General features: G+C 36.4%; 1 protein-coding gene across 2 annotated transcripts in view; it reads right to left on the bottom strand.

Annotated features, from left to right (window-relative positions):
• AQR (aquarius intron-binding spliceosomal factor) overlaps positions 1-13622 on the bottom strand; it is a 54322-nt gene that overhangs the window by 18737 nt on the left and 21963 nt on the right. For both annotated transcript variants that reach the window (XM_071809365.1, XM_065838221.2), the window contains exons 18-25: positions 13231-13398; positions 12660-12829; positions 8920-9161; positions 7075-7221; positions 6487-6556; positions 4506-4616; positions 2860-2969; positions 417-552 (exon numbers count right to left, since the gene is read on the bottom strand). In XM_071809365.1, the coding sequence (XP_071665466.1) occupies positions 417-552; positions 2860-2969; positions 4506-4616; positions 6487-6556; positions 7075-7221; positions 8920-9161; positions 12660-12829; positions 13231-13398 (1154 nt within the window). The remainder of the gene's footprint in view (positions 1-416; positions 553-2859; positions 2970-4505; positions 4617-6486; positions 6557-7074; positions 7222-8919; positions 9162-12659; positions 12830-13230; positions 13399-13622) is intronic.

Raw genomic sequence — 13622 nt, 5'->3', positions numbered from 1 at the left:
AGAACATACAGGAAAAAATCACTGTTTTGTATACTATACATCCAATTTCACAGTCATTTAACACCATAAAAGTTTTCTAGGAGGACCATCAAGTAGTTGCTCTAATGCTTGTCCAAAATGCAAAACAGCCTCCAGATCTTCCTATCTGAAGGAGAAACCTCAGCTTACAATCTTTGCCAGCAGTCATGAAGGGCAGCAATGCTAGTCTTTCAATTGGCGAGTCATCAGGCAGGACTTAAAACAATAGCAGTACAAGTAATGTTACAAATATAGCTTTAGTGGTTATTGTATTTTGAACCACCAAAGAAAATATGGGGTTTTTAAACTCTATTCTGAAAAATTCACTCAATTTTTTATAAAGTGTTTCATAACATATTGAGGTCATACAGTCTCTGTAGCAGTATTTGAGTCCTTACTTGGTACAAGAAGAAGTGGCCAGCTGTTTCACAAGTGTAAGAAACATCTCCTGGGACTCCAAGACTCTCCTGTAATCGCCCAACTTCTCGTAGAAGTTCAAGTCTTCGAGCCAGCACGTAATTAACTCTTCCATATCTACAAAATGGATTAAATATAACATAATTTGTATTTAATTCAAAACTGTTTTACCCAAGCATCACAATGAGACATCACCAAAAAAAAAAAAAAAAAAAAAACCCAATACTCCTCCTAAAAACAATCCACAACTACCACCTGGTTCCAAAACCCAAGAATTTGCTACATGCCAACTACTTCTATCAGGTGAACCCTAATAATTTTGAAAGCCAAGCAAGAGCCACTACTGCAGAAAAAGATCCTTTTATCCTGTCACTTCAACAAAATCTTGATAAGTGTTAGTAAAACATTCCCATGATGTACCTGTAAAGCAGAAAAGCATTACTTCCAATGGACTGTTTAGAAACCACGGTACACTGCATGTTACACAATCAGAAGCAAGTTATACAAGCCTATGGATCATCATAAATAGAATCATTATCCAAAGTTTCGGTATGATAAGGCTGACTTCCTTCAGTAATGTACAAAATGTCTTGAAATAAAGCTTAGCCCACCATAACAGACAGGTCTGCATCCACACTCAGAAGGTCCTGTACTCATAGCTGCATATTGAATAACTTTTATGATTAGCTTGTAACCTACTCCTTCCTTTCTTCCTCCTCTTACACAATTCAAGCCCATTTTTTTCCTTTCCGAATCCATTTCCGTATTCCATGCACTCCCCCCCTCCCAGAAGCAGCACAAGAACAACAACCACCAAAATCAATGAATCACATTTTCTAAAAAAAGAAAACTAATTAAAAGGTGGTATAAATGGGGGGAATTAAAGAAGTGAGAGGAATGGGTCACCTTTGTTTAAAAATGCATATGCAGTTAAAAGCTCAAAGGTGAATAAAGGCTAACTTTCAAGTTCTTATTAAACTTACTGTTCATAAAATATCCTTTCTGCACAGAAAAAAAACCCTGTCACAATCCCTGGTAATCACAATGGGTTCTATTGTTTTATTTAGAAGTGTGAGAGTAGTTAAAGCTGGACATCTAAATCTACTAAGACACAACTGAATACGATATTGTTCACAACTGGAAAAAAAACCCAAGATATTCAGGAACTATGAAAATTAAGATCCTAGGAATACTAAATGTTTTTTTTTTTCTTCTCCAACAAAACTAATCCATCATAAGTGATTGCAATCAGTGGTTTGTTTTTCTTCACACTTAAAATGTCCTCTTATTTCTCACAATTCAAGTAATGTGTCCTCTTTTACGTATTCATTCACCGCTACAACGATTTTTCTTAAGCTGTGATTCCCTTTGTTTTTAAGTGACAGTACCAGTTAAATCTGCTCCTCTCCACCTTGTTCTTGTATCTGATATTTGCAGAGGGAGCAAAAAAGGAATACTAATCTTGCAGTGTTATGTCCTCTAAAGCAGACTGACATGGAAAAACCACACACTCAGAAGCAATCTAAAAAACAAACAAAAGGCATATGGGAGAGTATCTCAGAGTAGTGCAGCCCACCTTCAAATATATTCCTCAACCCTTATTCCCCCTCCCAAACTGCCAGAACCCACAGACTTGCAGTAATGTCCCATAGGTCTAGATTTATCCTGGAAAAGAATAAAATCGACAATGTAAAGTGTCTCAAATAAAACTCCTTTTAATGATGAGCACTACTGTTCAAGGAATATACTAAACCATTGGTAATACTAAATAGACATCTGTCATGGTATCATTTCACTACGATTTTGGCTATCAAATTATTATAGGAATAATTAAAAAAACACCACAAAGTATCACTTTTTCTAAATGAAGCTCAACTATCTGTACGTGGGTAGCTTCTAGTGACTATATGTCATTTTTCTACAGCTTTTACAGTCAAAGTACTGCTATAACAATCCAGGACAGTTTGGTTATTTCCAGTGCATGACCCTTATGCCCCCACTTATATTTACAAATGTGTGTAATCCTACTGACGTCAATTGGACTAACACATAACAAATGTACCAATATTTACAAGAACATGTTCTTAAGTCTTTGTACTGATACAGAGTTGATAGCTTTCTTTATGCATGTATTCCTCAAAATGTGTTATTTACCAATGATATATGTAACTTTGTAGTTAAGCAATATTTTGAAGAATGAAAAGCAGTCACCACATCAGTAGAAGTGATGTTGCATTTGCACAAAAAATTTGTAACTGTAAAAACCTGCCTTTATGATTCAACTTCCTCTCATAAACCAGATCAATTCTGTAACATGTATACGGACCCAGACTATAATGAAATACTTTTATACAAGCACTTGAGTTTCTGAACAAGCTATGATGTTTATGCAAGTGAGTTTATCATTAGCACCTCCTTTCTCACCTGCTGAAATCTTTCTCTGTCTCTAATTCCTCTTCTCCATGACCCAGACGCAGGAGGTGGCGCTCATCAATGTCTAGAGCCATGATTTTTTCAAACAGCTGGTTCAAGGCCTAAAGATTGACAAGAACAGAAGAAAAAGTAGTTTTTAGAAGTTCAGAGGCTCTTGCAGGCAAAACCTGAAGAATTACTGGTAGGTCAGCTAGGAAATTATGCTTGTTTCGGTATAAATGGAAGCCAAAGCAAACATTAAGTTCATACTGACACTAGAGCTCTTAATCTTGACAATAGGTAAATTAGCTTACTAAAACTCTTGTATTTGCATACTTCATACAATAATTAAACCTGGTTTTAGGATTTAAAAATTTGATTCTATCACTTAATTTACTTGATAAAGCTGTCAGTTTATAAAACTGTCTTGAGAGGCACACTTTGCAAACACTGACTTTGTTAAATGACTTTAAACCATGGAACTTTTACTGTACATTAAAAGAATATGATCTGGTACTGACCAGCAGGTACTCTGACTCTGTTCCATCAGGATAAATACATTTTGCTGAACTAAACTTCAAGGTGAGCTAGATCTCTTGTCTTAAACTTTTCATTTCTCTAACAGCTTCATATCAACTGTTCTATTCAGTGTATTTCAAAGGAGTAAGTTTGTAAGCACTGGACCATCAAGTTATGAAACTAAGAATAAACATGAGCAAGCTCCACTTGTACTTCAGGTCAGCTGGAAGACATGCAAACATGTTGAGTTATAGTGTCAAGGCTTAGGGAACAATCCTTGCTGAGATGTAATTTAGTTCCTGAAGTACAATTTCAAGTTCATGTTCTCATAAAAGTCCTGTCTGGTAAGAAGAGTCTCCTACCTGCCTCAAATTATTTCCTTTCTTTACTCTGCAATGGAGATGCTCTCAGCCCTTTCTCTCAACCTCACTATCTGTTACTCTCCCACAACCCACTGTAGACAGGTCGTAACTCCTCACCAAAATGAAGCACCATCCATCATTTTTTTGATCAACAGCATAAGTACCTGACCTTGCTTTGATGGAAAAAGATGAATGTTTTCAAAGTAGTATGTTCAGTAAAAATAGCTCATAACTTAGATAGGACAGACTAATTAGGGAGATCAGGAAACAGACAACGCTGGTTTTGAAATACATCTTTCCAAACCAGAGGAAGATTTAGAGTCTTTAAGACTTTTATCATTATTACTCTTATTTTATATATGCTTGAGAATTAGCAGATAGGCTCTATTTCTTATGAATGAGAAGCAATCATTCAGCTGAAGAGACCTTCCCTTAGAAGCACAAAGCAATCATTGTCCGTTAAAGCTAATTAGCAAAAATTTGACACACATGCAGTGAATGTGCAACTGTAAGAACTGTGCAAATACTTTTTCAAAATACTTCCTACTTTCTACCCGCAACCAGATTAAACAGGTTGAAAACTTCTGATAAATAGCTCAGAACTACAAACCTGAAATTCAAAAACTTAACTTCAGACTATAAAACTGGCAAAACTGCACACAAGCCACTCAAATTTCCAGTGTTAAGAGACAACTGCACTCCCAAACCTGCTGACCACAAGACCTGCTATTCTTTACTTTTATAACAGAAAAATTTCATACAGGACTGACACTTTACCTGATTAGAGTGGGTAACTATAAGAGTTCGTTGTTCTGGGAAATTATGATAAAGATTGGATATTATCTGGACTGCTACATCAGTTTTTCCAGTACCAGGTGGACCCACCACCTGAAAACGAACAAACAAATTTAAAACAAACAAAAATCAACACACAATTTATCAGAATATTGCACAATACAGAAATATAGCCTCAGGACAAGCTAAACATAGGTGAAATGGTGGAAAAAAGCATCAAAACACATAGCTGAAAAATAAGATAAGATAAATAATGAAAAACAAAAAAATCCATTATTTTTATTTACTCAAAAATCTACAACTGATGATATAGAAGTAACACTGACACTGTTTTTATAGGCTAAATTATAGCAACAACATTCAAAAAACGAGACCTGAGACATTCTAAAGGTATCCAAGTATTATAAAGCACCTCAAAGTAATTTGTTCAGCATTAAGAAGCAAAGAATAGCAGGTTCCTTATGTATCTCCACAGAAAATTGCTACAAAATCACTTAAAGAATCTCATTGATCACTGCATTCAAAAGCAATTAGGATTGTATTGCTTAAAAACATCAGACAGAAATACATGACATGACAGGAAATAAAACACAGGCCTACACCATGCAATTGTTTTCTCAGTCTGCCTTCTCTCCCTGTAAAAAGTGGGTGATGTAGTAAAAAATTAATTAATTAAATAAATAAATCTGAAATACATGCTCAGAAACAAAAACCAGAAACAAAACCGCACTTGCAATTGAAGTTCGTTAACAGTTCAACATGTATTAAACACATATATAGACATTTTAATTTCACAATCTTCTTACCCATTGACAACACCACAAAACAATACTCCTGCACACTGCTGTGGGTATTTGTAGAAAAACACTCTGTGTAAAACCCAGCAGTTCAAGTCATTCCAAAAAAACCCTTCCAACATTGTTTAACAGTCAAATTTAAAGCATCTATCACTGTGGCATTTTCCCAACATTCAAAAAAGGAACTTTAATTTCTAAATATATCTTAAAGTTGATATTCTATCAAAATGAAGAAAGTTCTGCTGCAGCCTACTACAAAATATACCATACTCAAAAACACTGCCAAGAACCCAGGTAACTCCTATACACATTTATAATACTCCTAATTTAAGCACACTTAGGCAGGGACAAAAGGCATCCAATTATACTGAAATTTATTTTTTCCTTTGCGTTGCATCTTTTGTGTGCCAGCTAGAGAGTGTATAATGACTGGTAAAACATAAGGAGGAAGGAGAGGAGAAAGAGTACAGTACAAAACAGTACCAGTACGAAAACCTAAAAATGAGCATTGTTGCCTATATAAACCAAGAAGAATTTAAAATTATCAGAAAAAAGTCAAATATTCCACTTAGTCATGCCCAGTACAGACTGTACTTCATTGAGAGACATGTAGTTAAAGTGTGACAGCAGTAAACCTTAAAGAACTTTGCAGAAATTCACTGAGTAAAATTTATTTTCGTAACAAATCTACAGCTTTGGAGTGGTTTGTAACTTCTTAGCTCTGAAAGTCTGTAGGATATAAAGGATTGCACATTACATTTCACAAGACAGCAGAAAAAAAGTAGCCTGTAGACAATTCAATGACTTCCTTTAATGGAGTTAGATCAAACTAAAAATGATACAAGTAATTTAAAACAGTCAACACCGACAGGCACATCAACAGCTTTACAGTTTAAAATGAGCTATTTAGCCACTGAAAAAGTACATTCAGTTGTTGTGGAAAGTCTTCAGCCACTGAAACAAGACAGTTTCACAGAGATCAAATGTGTTTCTGTAGGATTTTGTGAAGATGGAAGGACACTGAACTTTTGTATGTTAGTTTTTCATACTTAACTATTAATAGAAGTGACCTCAACAAGGCTACAAAAATGGCCATTACTGGTATTTCACTGAATAAATCCAGAATCAAATATATAAGAGCATAAAATCCTTAAAAATATTCTTACCATTGTTAGTCCAGGTTGCATTCCTGCACGTATGGCTTCAATCTGAGTATGGGTAAACGGAACAGTATTGCTGTAACAAAGCAAAACAAGATCATAGAATTGATAGATTTTGCCAACAGTTTTGATAAAAGCAATTGTTTTCACAAGTTTGCTTTAAATTAATTTGCTACATTTTTCTCCAGAAGTACATGTCTGCGAACTTTTATATAAACTAAATCAACATTAAAACTGTCTTCTTTATAGACATGACAATCTTGCAATTTCTAAACAAGACAGTATATCATGTTCACATGGCAACAAAATCATCCCATCTAAAAGACTGTTTGTATTTAGCTATTATTTTCTGAGAATGCTGTAAAATTATTTAGGTATGATCCTCCTAATATTCAAAGCCTTGACACAATACTAAAAGTATTTTTCATTGTTTGATTTAAATATAAAACAAAACAGTCTCATACTCAATCCTCTTCTGGTAATGAAAGCAAAATGATATTTTGTTTATAATCAATGATACTATTTTTAAGTGTTTCTGAAAATTAACTGCTATGCATTTTTACTGTTTTAAATAAATTCTCAGCCATTTATTACCGTTTTGGCTGATTATATGGATATGGTCCCCTGTTCGGAATGACATGAGGCTCTACAATCAGAGTTTTAGCTTCTTCAGGTTTTTCTCCATTCTCATCCTCTTCTTTTCTTTTCTTTCCTTTACCTCCTTTTATTGGGAAAGTTATCCTGTAACACATAATTTAAGATTATACTTCAACACATTCACTATGGCACCAGACTGTCTTAAAAGTTTATACAGAAGGATTTTTTTTGTTACCATAAAGAGAAACTTTCACACAATATAGAAACAAGAATTGCAAGCAATTCTTGATGTCAATTAATGACGATAAGGAGCAACAAATAAATTGATGAAGTTGATTTTAAGAAAGCATGTTTGACAAAAAGTATGTCGAAAGTGCGCTTTACATAGCTTGAAAAGCCAGGAGCAGTCCTGAAAGCCAGCTGGAAAAACACTGAAGGCAAAGAGCTCATAAATGAAAATGGAAGGGACAGGAGGAAAGTTATAATAAGAAAGCCACCGGCACTGTCTGTTCAGCAGCAATAACTTCATTTTATTCTAGAACTGATGCACTTTTTTTCTTCTACACAAGATATATCAGCGTTCTGAACTGCTCCAACACATGAAGCCTTTTAACTTCCCATTTCAATTTTTGTATAGCCCTTTGTGTCATATGTTAGCATGTTTCTCTACTTCAAGTCAGAAAAAATCATGGTGAAAGAATTCCAATGGCTATTCAATTATCTTGAGACAACAATGCAGACATCTTTAACAGCAATAATCTCTTAGCCTCTTTACAGGGCAAATGCACAAGTAGGAAGAGCAATAGATCCTCATAAAGAGGAATATCTGTATTTTCATCTATGAACTGAAGATGAACACTAGTTTATCAAGGGACTCTGTGCGCGGTATCTGGTCTTGATACCTTTGGACTATTTTTTTATCATTATATAGTGTTAGTGCCTTCTCCACACATATTCTGCATTCAGTGTTTCAAAAAAAAAAAAAAAAAAAAAAAAAAAGAGCATGGCAGATTACTTCCCTGCTCTTCAAGACTCAGTTTAGTCAGGATCAGAGCTGACTGGTACAGAGGGAAAGTCTCTTCCTTCCCCAGTCAAACATATTCCCCTTCAAAAGGAAACATTTCAATTTTCATTAACTTGTAAGCGTAAAGAAATGTAGTTTCTTCAGTCCATCTAAATGAACTATTCTCCAACACTATGGACTGTGAAACTCAGATGTCAAAGTCCAAGGAGGTTCATCAGGAGGGACAGAACTGTCAATTCTAAAAATGCTAGACAACAGCACCACTGAAAAAACACGTGTAAATCTCATTTAGTGGTCACAAAGGTAGGCATACTATTTCAGAAAAAGTTTCTAAAATAAAATAAGCAATATGTGATTTCAGACTTAACTCTTCATTTTGATTGCATGGTGCATTCAAAAGCTCAAATTTTAACTGATGTTGAAATTGCTGTTCTTAGCTTAATAAGACATGTAAGGAAACTATGTAATTATTAATAAAAACCTTCAAACTGAACTTGAGGAGGCTAGATACTATAATACAGAAGTTAATACTACGTGTCTTGATTCTAACTCATACTGTTCCTGTCCCCTCTATTCAACAGGTTGATCTACAAGCAATGCTCTGATGCATTTTTGTACAGAATAGAGCAGAAGCTGCTCCTGAGCCTAACTGTAGTACAGTCAAGTCTGTTGTGTAACTACCTAAATCTTAATATGAACATATTAACATCTTTTCTTAACACAAAGAGCACATGCCTTCAACTACTGAACCCAACTCCACCTGACAACACAGATAAGCAAGAATACCAGACCAGGAATACTTGAAATTTTGAGGTCACCTGAAGGGGGGTATTTGGAGAAGTGGATTGTCAACAGTCACTTTAATATGGTATCCAGGAAAGCTAGCTTTTAAGTGATCAATGGACAGGAAAGTGTCATTAAAATCCAGAGTTGCAATCTGATTTGGCATTTTTGAATAATGTGCGCTACTTGGGTCTCCATATCCGAGAATGATGTCATGCAGCCAGTCAGGAACCACACAATCTGTGTTCATCAAGTTCCTAATAGTCTCCAGAACAGCCTGCAAAACAAGAAAAAAAAGGAAAAATATATTTGGAGAGATCGACTTTTTACCAAGAAAATGTGACATGCTGAAGACTAATCAAGACTGTTCTAAGATGTCAGTCCTTGTACAGGAAGCTCTGGATGGTCAAATATCTAGTTGTGGGAAGAAGTGAACCTGCGTGAGATAATACAGCTGGCATTATCAAATATCACTGTGACACAAAGCATACTCTCAGCTCAGTTTCATTTTATAATAAAGAGGATGGCTCAAAAAAACTTACCTGATGCCTAGAAATGACTCCATAAACCTCCTCTCCCTTTGACTTTCCAATGCACGTAGTAAATTTCTTCTTGCTTTTGGTCTTACAAAGATTTTAGTATGTGACCTGCGGGACCACATAGGTCCTGCACTTCTGAAGTCTGAAGGTCCTGCAACTGCTTCAGAGGCCCAAGATACACTGATGGACTAGTCCCACATTAACTAATAATATTTATATTTATGTTGCAAATATAAAACAAGAGTTTCTGGCTTAAAAGTATATTAAGCATAGCATAAGACATTTGTGCTAAAAACCAAGCACAAATAAATCTGAAAACATGGCTTCTTCAGGTAGTGTTCCTAAATCAAGATGACAAATTTCTCAGAGGAAAGTTTAAGAAACACGTCCCTAACGACAAATGTGCTGTGTCTACATCACAAATACTTTGCTTTGGCTTTTCAAAAGTAACATCTATATATGTAAATATAGAAAGATTATTTCTTGTAAGAACTAACACTGCTGACTGTGATGTAGTGGTGCCACCTCCAGCAAATATGCTGTATTTGCAATTCCACATCTGCTTAATTTACCAAGACTGAACAAGTGTTCTCTCCTACAAGCTCAGCTTAAAACTTCAAGCTGCCTTCTATCTGCTCAATACACTATCAACACTAACCACAGAAATAGCTTGTTTTCTTCTATCCAGCTCAAGTTTGAAAGGCTTACAGATGACATGTAATGTTTGTGCCTAAACTGGTAGTGATGTGATAAATCTGGAAATATCTTAGTTTGTATTGACAAAAGAACGTATGAGACTTAAGAAAAAACCCAACATAGAATGGTTTTCATTTTGATTTGCCGGTAAATTAGCTGCCAAGTACACAGTACAAATTTGAAAGCTACACAGATCTGACAGCAATTCTGAGCAAACTTAAGTATTCATGGCAGCAGTTTCCTTCTGACTACATGAAAGTGCATCCATATGCAAATAAAAAAAAACCCTCTATAGTGTCAGTGCACGGATGGGCTTTGGCAGAGAGAACTTGTGCTTATAATGTAAAACGAACCTGCCACAGACACACAACATTACCTATCAGTTCTGTTGGGGTTTTTTAACATAAAGTTATAAAGATCTCTCTGTGAAGTACCTCCAGTATACCAATCCACAGTTGGATGGCACCAGAATGGTCCGTGCAGACCACAAGCTACTGTTCCACACCAGAGGCATCATTCCAGATACAGAAAATAAAAAGTCAAAGTCTTCCCGCTGCACATTTTATCCATCAGTACCGAACTTGCTGCAGAATCCTTTAAAATGAAATTCACTTCAATTATGCAACGCATGATTTTAAGACACCAAAATAAAGGCAGTTTTTGTTCATGTTGCATTTTCATAATGGGAAATCCAAGGAATATTAAAGATTCCAAGATCTAAATGATCTAATGGCAAAGAAACTGAGCATGCATATAAGAAATATTTTCAGGCATAAAAAATTACGCACCCTTATAGGAAAAAAGCCAACAGCATCTTGTGCTGCATTAGGAAGCTGCCAGAAGGTCAAAGGAGGTGCTCCTTCCTCTCTGCTCAGCACTGTTGAGGCTAAATCATAGAATCACAGAATGGTTTGGGTTGGAATGGACCTTAAAGGTCATCTAGTCCTAACCCTCTGCAATGACCAGGAACATTTTCAACTAGATCAGGTTGCTCAGACTCCTGTCTGGCCTAGTCCTGAGTATTTACGTTGATGCAGCACCCACAACTTCCCTGGGCAAAGTCTTCCAGTGTTTCACCACCCTCATAGTGAAAAATTTCTTCCTTACATCTAGCCTCGATCTCCCCTCCTTTAGTTTAAAACCATTACCTCTTGTCGTATCCCTACAAGCCCTGCTAAAACATCTGTTCCCATTTTCCTTATGAGCCCCTTTAAGTACTGAGAGGCCACAGTAAGGTCTCCCTGTAGCCTTCCCTTCTGCAGGCCGAACAAACCCAATTCAGCTTGTGAGCCTGTCCTCACAGAAGAGGCGTTCCAGCCCTCTGACCATTTTTGTGGCCTCCTCTGGACCCTCTCCAACAGATCCATGTCTTTCCTGTACTGATGGCTCCAGAGCTGGATGGAGTACTGTGGGGCCTCACTAGAGCAGAGGGGCAGAATCTTCTCCCTCGACCTGCTGGCCATGCGGCTTTATATGCAGCCCAGGGTACCATCTACCAGTACCCCCAAGTCCTTCTCAGCAGGGCTGTTCTCAATCCCTTCATCCCTCAGCCTGTGTTGATACTGGGGGTTGCCCCTACCCAGGTGCAGGACCTTGTGCTTGGCCTTGTTGAACCTCCTGAGGTACACATGGGCTCACTTCTCAAGCTTGTCCAGATTTACTACTGGCAACACGGACCACTTGGTCAAAGTTAAGTTTATGTCAATTCACAATTCTAGAAACTCAAATATATATTTCAATTTTGCCTGAAAAACATTCCTCCCCTTGCTTTAACAGAGGGTAATGAAAGCTAAGACATTGATAAGCCTTCTGAAAAACAACATTTGCTGGATTTATATGTAAAACTGAATTGAAATAGTGTGCATAATTTTAACCTTACTTACAGGCAACAAACAGTATTGTAATGCATTAGCAACAGGTTTATTTTGAACTCTAACCGAATTTCATGAAGGCTCACAGTGAATACCAAAGGAACCAAATGCCAAAGAATCACGCACTACAACTGTGTAAAAACTGTTAGGGCAGGAAAAAAAACAAAGCACCATTCAATTTACAGAGCTCCAGTTAGTGTACAATCTCTGTGAGAACTACCAAAATCTCACCTGACACCCTTCAAAGCCTAATAAGACACTGATCCAGTGATGCTCCCAAAAACTAACAGGTTTCTCTGATTTTCACCTTTTGACTAGTGACTCCTCCTTATCCTACAGTCCACTACTACATCAAGTAACAAGAATGTCCCACATACTCCCTTGACTCAAAAGGCCAAATACAAATAATCTGCAGGCTACCTGTGAAGAGACTGAAATTACAAAGTAATGTTTTATTACACACCCAAGTGAAGTAGGAGTGCTGTGATTTTCAGCTACTTCAACACTTATCTGCAGGGGGAAGTTGCCATCAGCTGACAGGCTCAAAATTCCTGAAGTGATCCAATGCCACCTAAAAAGTCTAACTACATGCATCTAAAATGAACCTCTCAGTACAGCTGACATATTCAGACAAACTCTTATTCTAAGAGTCAACGAGCAGTACCTTACCTTGAAATTGTTTTCTTTTGGTTTTCTTCTCATTATTATATTAAATGTCTCATAAACATCTTCTGCTCCATTTTGGATTGTATTGGTCATGTCTTGTTGATACTGGTTTGGGTCCAGAAATACTCTGTATGTTCTGCAGTCCCCTTTAAGTCGTGGTTTGGGTTCAGGTCCTGTCCACAATGAAACAATAATATTAGAATTTGAAGCAGGGCTAAAAGCAGATTGTAAGTCAAGTAAGTGATTCATAAATGTTTCGGAAATGAAATTTAGACAAATGATTAAACTAATTTCTGAACGGCATTACAAACATTCTTATTTCAGGTTTTCATCCAATTGCTAATAGAGATTTTCAATATAAGCCATTCTATTCCTAAAACCAAAATATACTGTATTTATGTAATTAATGGAATTACATCAGATTTTACCAGAGGAAACTGGTTAACCTATCTTAGGACTACTTATGAAATTGGTTTCTTTTTTCAAGTAGATAATTAATTCAATGAGCATTACTTAAAAGAGAAGCAAGTCAATGACTAGGCTGTTAATTAAAAAAAAAAGAAGTCTTTCAAACCTTCTTCAATAACACGTCCTTTCTCATCCAACATGCCCTGGATTTCACAGCCTCTGACATACACCAGACCAGTTTGCTCAACAAAAGGTCGTCGTCGGTCGAACTTGGTGCCGTACGGTTGCGTGGGACGTACAGTAATCAAAAAGCAGACATCGTGTTTACGCAGACCTGATTCCAAAAAGGATCATTCAGTGATTTCATTGAATGCCATTTTCCTTTTCCACTACACAATATTGGAATACAACGGAACACACAAAAATTTCCTTTAAACAAAGCCCCACCTGTTTAGAGAATAATGTGTTCTGTTTCAAAATATGCCTTTAACTTACAGGTTATAGAACCAAGGATATTGTTGTATTTGCCACTAATCTTGCACACCAACATCTGCTAGA

The sequence above is a fragment of the Patagioenas fasciata genome, chromosome 5, assembly GCF_037038585.1.
Source record: "Patagioenas fasciata isolate bPatFas1 chromosome 5, bPatFas1.hap1, whole genome shotgun sequence".
Classification (NCBI taxonomy): Eukaryota; Metazoa; Chordata; class Aves; order Columbiformes; family Columbidae; genus Patagioenas; species Patagioenas fasciata.
This window is presented reverse-complemented; position numbering and strand designations above follow the sequence as displayed.